The 8,100-nt window shown below is 51.2% G+C and overlaps 1 protein-coding gene across 1 annotated transcript in view; it reads right to left on the bottom strand.

Moving 5' to 3' along the window:
• Positions 1 to 8,100, bottom strand: part of drosha (drosha ribonuclease III) — a 117,712-nt gene that overhangs the window by 66,078 nt on the left and 43,534 nt on the right. Inside the window, 2 exon segments of the mRNA XM_079755040.1 lie at positions 695 to 775; positions 778 to 832. Coding sequence (XP_079611166.1) covers positions 695 to 775; positions 778 to 832 — 136 coding nt within the window.

The raw sequence follows: 8,100 nt of genomic DNA, 5'->3' as shown, positions 1-8,100 counted from the left end.
AGAGAAGGAGCGGGGGGAGGTGAGAGAGGGAGGGTGAGAGAGACAGAGGTGGGGAGGTGAGCGATGAGAGAGAGGGAGGGTGAGAGAGGAAGCTGGGGGAAAGGGGGGTTGAGAGAGAGAGAGAGAGAGAGGTAGGAGAGATGGACAGGGATTGATGGAGGGACAGAGATTAGTTCTAGAGATTTACACTCTTTTCCTCGGGTACATGGACAAACGTACCCGAGGAACGTTTAGATTAGAATTATTTAGAATACACATTACAACGATTTGACAGTTCATTATTTCATGTCGTCATGAAAACGATAATTGCATTATCTGCCACACTTTTGTTTTGCCATCATGCCATTAGAGCACCTGAATCGAATGAATTAACACAGAGAGAGAGAGAGAGAGAGAGAGAGAGAGAGAGAGAGAGAGAGAGAGAGAGACAGAGACAGAGACAGAGACAGAGACAGATAGAGCGAGAGAGAGAGACAGAGACAGAGACAGAGAGAGCGAGAGAGAGAGAGAGAGCGAGAGAGAGAGAGACAGAGACAGAGACAGAGACAGAGAGAGCGAGAGAGAGAGAGAGAGTAAGAGAGAGAGAGAGAGAGAGAGAGAGAGAGACAGAGACAGAGACAGAGAGAGAGAGAGAGAGACAGAGACAGAGACAGAGAGAGAGAGCGAGAGAGAGAGAGAGCGGCGGGGCCCTCACCCTTCTTCCTCATGTACATGTGGTGGACCTTGCGGTCTCCGTATTTGGGCTGGCGGATGCCGCAGTTGGACAGGGAGTTCGGGCGTGGTCCGGGTTCATCCCGAAGTTCAGGTGGTGGCTGGGGTGGGTCATGGCCAGCTGGGGGGAGAGGGGGAGAGAGGGAAGGGGGAGGGCGAGATGGGGGAGAGAGGGAGAGAAGATTAGAGAGAGAAAGAGAGAGCGGGGAGGACAGGGGAGGAGATAGGAGAGGGGGTAAGGGAGGGAGAGAGAGGCAGAGAGAGAAGATAGGACAGGGGAGGAGGTAGGAGAGGAGATAAGGGCGGGAGAGGGGAAAGGAGAGAAGAACATAGGGAGAGGAAAGGAGAGAAGAAGAGGACGCGGGAGGAGATAGGAGAGGGGATAAGCAAGGGAGAGAGGAAAGGAGAGAAGAAGAAAGGGAGAGGAAAGGAGAGAAGAAGAGGACAATGGAGGAGATAGAAGAGGGGATAAGGAGAGGAGAGGAGGAGAGTAGAGAGGGAGAAGAGGAGATAAGAGGAGACAAGAAAAGAGGTAGAGGAAGACAACACAACAGGGAAGGAAAAAAAAACAGAAAAGCCAAGGTTAAACGTGGATGGTGACAGATGTTGAACCCCGTGAGGCTATTCTGTATCTGCAATCCCACTGTCAGGCGGCCGGTTAACAACGTTCACCTCCACTACTCGCGAGATGGACTTCTTTCCAATGTCCACTCTAAGCTAATGACCAATTACAAACAGCCCCATCGGCTACAGCGCCCAAAACCCATCCAATAATGTAGACTCAGCACCAGGCTGGAGAAATAGCAGAAAGAGAGGGGGCCAGACAAAGACAGAGAGAGAGAGAGAGAGAGAGAGAGAGAGAGAGAGAGAGAGAGAGAGAGAGAGAGAGAGAGAGAGAGAGAGAAATTTAGCAAGATGGAGAGACTATGTAACAGAATAGTTGTGAGAGAGAGTGGGCCAACAAACTCAACACCCTCTGTGTTTTTTTCAGAGACACAAGAGAGAGACAGACAGAGACTGAGAGGGTGAGAGAGAAAGAGAAGGTGTAAAGGAAAAAAAAAAAAGAGAGAGAGAGCAAGAGCGAGAGAGTGCAATAAAGCGAGAGAGAGTGAGCGGGGGAGAGAGAGCTTACCAGGGCTGCATTTAACAAGAGACATAAGTAAAGCTACTCCTCGCGGGCTTGTTGACAGAAAACAAACACGCACACACTAAGCGCTGATCAAACGGAAGGCCACTACCCTATCTGGGAAGTTAATGACTTTAACTTTTAATACCTGTTAGCGGAGGTAACAGGAGATAAATCAATGGGCCCTAATAGTGCAGGGAAGGCAGAAGCACAGCCCTCCAGGAGAAGGCATTACGCCGACGCGTTTGTCTTTTGCTTTTCAAAGAAGGACAAAACTGCAGTGCCTCCAGAAAGGGGGGGTTTCGGAAAGCGGGACTGCCACACACACACAGACACATACACACACACACACACACACACACACACACACACACACACACACTAGAGCGTGGGTGGGGCAGGATGCGCCACCCCACTCCTCACAAGTTAGCTCCCTCGTCGGGGGAGTAGAGACCGAGGGAGGGGGGAGGGAATGGAGAGGGGGAGATAAAGCTCACTGGGATATGTCAGGGCGCTATCAATCTTGTATTAGGCGGGTAATGTTAATCTCAGCAGAAAGAAAAAAGGGAAGAAGATGAAATAAAAACTGCCGGCGTTGACGTGGAGTCGTCGCCAGGCCGGGGCGTTTGCAGAACGCTTGTCTCCCCCTCTGCCCGACTTCAACTCAATTTCAAGCTCCGATGAGATGTACATGGGAGACGTTAACACAGTGCCTTCAATATTTATAGTCACTCTGAGGGAGGGAGGGGGAGAGAGGGAGGGCACGAGAGGGAGAGAGAACGAGAGAACAGGAGAGAGGGAGAGAAAGAACGAGAGAACGAGAGAGACGGGGGGAAGAGAAACAGAGAGAGAGCGAGAGAGAGGGCGAGAACGAGAGAGGGCGAGAACGAGAGAGGGCGAGAACGATAGAGAGAGAGACGGGGGGAGAGAAACAGAAAGACTGGGGGAGAGAGAGAAACAGCCTGACAGAGAAACGGACAGAGAAAAGGGGGGAGGAGAGAGGGCGAGATAAACAAACAGAAAGGGCTGTGCAATTGAAGGAGAGAGAGAGAGAGAGACAGAGAGAGAGAGAGAGAGAGAGAGAGACGTCAAACTCCACAGCGTTGTTTTCCAGCGGTGGTAAAACCCCTTGTTTTTTTTTGGGCGGCCAAATAAATAAGTAAACACAACATTATGCTTTGTCCTTGGGACTGGCAGCATTGTCGTGTTGACAATGTGTGAACAACGTGTACAACATAGCAGGATTCTAGCGTCGCCAAGTCGACAACATCTCCACGGATATATTTTAATCGGCAAAAACACCAACACAAAACGTCTCAACAACCCGGCGTCGTTCCTCAGTGCAGATGCGCGCCGGCGCCCAGTGAGTTTGACGGAAACCAGTCCGGACAAATTGAGTTAATTTCCTCTGGATTACAGAGTGGAGTGGGAATGCACCCGGTTGCACCCCCCGCTGCCGCCATGCCACTTCTCATTGGCTGAAGTGGGAATTAACAGGAAGGGGCGAGAGAGAGAGAGAGAGAGAGAGAGAGAGAGAGAGAGAGAATGAGAAAACGAGAAAGAGAGAACGAGAGAGAGAACGGGAGAACGCGAGAGTGAGCGCAAGAAAACGCGAGAGAGAGAATGAAGATGAGTGGGGAGGGGTTCAACACTTGCCAGAGATAACTAGAAAGAGGATCCCTGGGCTGGCAAAGCGACGGGCACACTGCCTGGGAGGCCCAACTGGGCCGCGGCTCAGAACGTAATCAGCTATGTCATTACTGCTAGCGTGCTAGCGGCGCAATGGGGCTTATAAAGACCCGCTAGCGTAGCCACCGCTAGTTGCACTCCCCGTTTTAGAATGGTTCACCCTCGCACAGCGGGGGACGGGGGGGGGGGGAGGGATGAGAGATGAAAGGACAGAGGGGAGAGATAGAGAGAGGGACCAAGTTATGGAGAGAGAGAAAGATAGGGAGACAGATGAAAGGAGAAAGGGAAATGAGAGACAGAGAGAAAGGGAGACGTAAAAGGAGAGAGGGGAGAGAGAGATAGAGGGAGAGAGACAGGGAGACAGAAAGATGGAAGGACAGATAGAGAGACAGAGAGAGAGTCAGAGACAGAAAGGTAGGGAAAGAGAGATGAAAGGGGAAAGAGACATAGAAAGATGAAAAGGAGAGAGGGGGGAGGGAGACAGAGAGAAAGGGAGACAGATGAAAGGAGAGAGGGGGAAGAGAGACAGAGAGATAGAGAGAGACAGGGAGAGAGGGGAAAGAGATAGAGACAAGGAGAAAGATTAAAAGGAGAGAGGGGGGAGAGAGACCCCCGTGATTGAAACACACCACCCTTCCCACTCCGCCACGTCAAACTTGGCCAAAGTTGAAATGTTTTAATAAAACGAAACAAAGAAAAAAAACTACAAAACTCTTGAACTCCGACTGACTGAGAGGGAAGCAGGGAGGCAGAGCACGAAAACACCAACATCAAGAACAACACACACGCACACGCCCAGATGCACACACATACACACAAACACACACAAACACGAACACAAAGCTTGGTGCAAACAAAAGAGATCAGAGGCGGGGCAGCGGACTCATGTACGGGTGAATTATTGAAGTCCTGGGCGAGGCGGCCTCACCGCCCAACGTCAACCGCGGTCAACAAGGCTGAGCCGGGGGGTAGAGCCGGGTGCTAATGGGTGGACAGGACCACCCTGCGGCACACCTCTCCAAAAGTTACCGCCTCTGTTGTCATTGGAGCACTAATGTTGAAGAATCGAGGCACAAAAGTAATGTCCTTCTGCAGGAGAGAGAAGAACGCTTGACGATGATACCGTAGGTGGCATCCGCTCAGGAACAGCTTTCGGACTCGGATGTAGGCGGCAGAGAGAGAGAAGGGACCGCAAGAAAGTAATAATGGAATAAAATAAGGACACACATATTTGATTATGTAGACAGGACGCAACGGTATCATGAATCCCATACAATGGGACGGCTACAGATAGCAGACTGAAAACTGTATTTGCGCCGACATTAATGCAAACAAAAATGTGTCTCGTCGGCCATTACTTGTAATGATATATTGTTAGGCCGTCTCCGGTTGGCTGAGCCCCATTAGATGCTTGGTGCACGGGCACATCTGCACCGTGCACGGGCACATCGGCACTGTGCACGGGACACACATACATCGGCCTGTGCACACCCACATCGGTCCGTGCGCTCGCATATCACAACTGTGCACGCGCACATCATCCCTATGTACTCGCACACCAGAACCGTGCACCGAATATCGGCATCTTGCCTGCACACACACATCGACTCTGTGCAAGCCCGCATCGACGCCGCGCACGCACACACACACAGCGCTATGCACGCGCACATCAACACCACGCTAACACAGTGCACCCCAGTTCACGCCTCGCTGGCGAGGCTGGAGGAACGGGTAGCTGAGAAACTGGGCTCATGCAAAGACACACGCGCAAAGACAAACAACACACACACACACACTTTAAATCTTTAATGGGCAGCCTCTCAGAAGAGAGGCTTCAAAGAGGGCAGGGCCGCAGCGGAGGCGGGCGGGAGGGAAGAGCCGTGCACGTGGGGGGGGGGGGGGGCTTAGGAGAGTGCACGTGAGGCGGGAGGTTCACTGTAGTGTACGGCGCTCTTCAACTGCTACATCCGCCTCCTGCATCTCACCGGGATGGGGGGTGGGGGCATGTGGTGTGTGTGTGTGTGTGTGTGTGTGTGTGTGTGTGTGTGTGTGTGTGTGTGTGTGTGTGTGTGTGAGATCCTGTTTCAGACGAGGAATTCCTCAATGTACGCAGACAATGTGCTGATCTGGCGATGTTCCGATCTTTTTCCCACAGTTAGGGGAAAACTAAGAATACCTTTATTAAAACACAATTATTAATACGATAATGTGCCCCTTTGGGGGGGAAGACGATCATTTCATTAACCCTGGGAAATATTAAAAGGCAACTCTGTATAACTTCATTAACATTTGAGTTTTGTTATCTTTCACCATCTTTGTTCCGGTTTGTAGCCTATATAATCGGAGAAGCCGACTTTATCTAACTGAAATATATTTTATGAATACACACTGCATTATTTCACATTTGTGCAAATGCCAATACAGAAGATGTAGCTATAACAAGTTTATAGCAACTATAGAGCTACTATTACTATATAGTTATAGCCATAACTATAACTGGCTAACTAGCTACTATAGCTATAATTAGCTAACTAGCAACTATAGTTATAACTAGCTAACGAGCAACTATAGCTATAACTAGCTACTATAGCTATAACTAGCTAACTAGCAACTATAGTTATAACTAGCTAACTAGCAACTATAGTTATAACTAGCTAATTAGCAACTATAGCTATAACTAGCTAGCCTGCATTAGCCTCAGCGAGATTAGCCCAAAGTTCCATTATTCGACCACCGCTGTCCACTAACTCACTCTGGACAGAAGCGTCTGCTAAACGGCTGAACATTGAATGTATATTCCCACCAGAGATCGGTTTGGTTGTTCTAAATCTCATTTCAAACATCAAAAGCACCGCCCCCAGCGACGCTCACGACAGGCTGTGATCAGACAGCGCTGTCAAAACCTTCTCCACTTCAAGCCCTTTCTGTTTTCCCTTCCTGCATCGTGTCGCGGCGCCGGTTCAAACACAACGCGCCGATGACTCACGGAGATGATAGGCGTGCCGTTTCAGTGCAAGAGGCCGCTTCGAATATAGCGTGGGTTCATCCACACTGTAGGACCACAGCGGGGTAGCGCTTGGGTATACGCAGTCCACCACGCATACGTGTGTATATATAGTTTATTTCGATTAACCTTCATTTGACCGAGGGAAGGATAACCCAGTTCATGACGTACATAGTTACAAATAAAACGAAATATTCAAAATATGCACAGAAAGGAGCTTTTACATAAACCTTGCGGCTGTGTCGTGGTTCAAACCATTCCCGAAAGAGCAACACAATTGTCCATAACGACAAACAAAACGCAGTGCGTTCGAAACGTTAAAAGGGCAGCTCCCTACACAAAACAAAACAATCCACATGATACTCCATCCGTGTGTGTGTGTGTGTGTGTTTTTGTGACTGCGTGTGTGTGTCTAAGGGTGCGTGTAAGGGTGTGTGTAAAGGCGTGTGTGCGGGTGTGTCTGTCTCTGTGTGTGTGTTTGTGTCCGTCCATCCATCCATCCATCTCCTGCACGGCCCATGTGATACACGTGAAACAACACATATACACTTGTATAAATGAATAAATAAATACGGGGGGGGCCACTCCCACTGGCTGGGTGGACCCGCCCGCCCGCTCCCCCGCGGTGGGGCGTCCCCCTGTCAGCTCCGCTGACGCCCGAGCGCGGCGGGCTCCGGAGACAGAAAGAGGAGGGGAGGTGTTGACGGCAGCGTGGCAGGAGAAGGCGCCGCGCCACAAAACACCGCGGCGCTCGGCATCTGCCGGCTGTCAGAGCGCGACATCCAACGGGCCGCGCTCTGCACTCGCCATCGCCGCGGCGACGGTCTGATCCGTGCCCCCCCCTCCCCCCCTCGTGGGGGAGGAAAAAGTGGTAGAAGACGGGAGGGGGGAGGGAGGGGCGCGGCTCCATCATGGCCGCGCGACGGGTGGGCGGGTTGTCACAAATCGGGTTTTGGGGGAGACAGCCAATCAGAGCAGAGAGGCGCCAGGAGCGGGGGGGGGGGGGTTCGATCAGATGAGGTCAGAGCCTGTGTTCCCATGGCGATGATGCCGTTCGGAAATGTTTTCAAAAAATGAAGGGGAACGCAGGCGTAGAAGGATCAATTGGTAATTGACGTGAGCGAAAGGATATTTGCACGTACAACGCACACACACACACACACACACACACACACATCATACATACAGCCTGGAGCAAAGTCTCTCCCGGCAAAATCTCCCATTTAAACTATGTATGGCGCTATGATGCATTGATTCCAATGCACCAGGTTATGGCAGCTCTTCAATATGGCTGGAGGCAGCTGGGGGAGAGAGGGATGAGCTGACAGCCCTACCGAGGAGGCCGCTGTTGTTGTTGCCCTGACGACCCGTCACTGTGACACACATTGCAACCAGTGCTGCGCTCGCCGCGGAGATATGACTCAGGTTGGCGTGAGTGTGTCTCGGCGCCTGCGTGCGTGCGTGCATTTATCTGTGTGCGCGTGTGTGTGTGCGTGTGCGTCTCAGCGTGTGTGTGTGTGTGTGTGGTATTCAAGCTGACTTGTGGGGACTCAAACATCCCCCGAAATGT

This window comes from Pollachius pollachius, assembly GCF_949987615.1.
Source record: "Pollachius pollachius genome assembly, chromosome: 17".
In the NCBI taxonomy this organism is placed as follows: Eukaryota; Metazoa; Chordata; class Actinopteri; order Gadiformes; family Gadidae; genus Pollachius; species Pollachius pollachius.
Note: the sequence above shows the minus strand (reverse complement) of the source record. Positions and strands in the feature narration are given on the sequence as shown.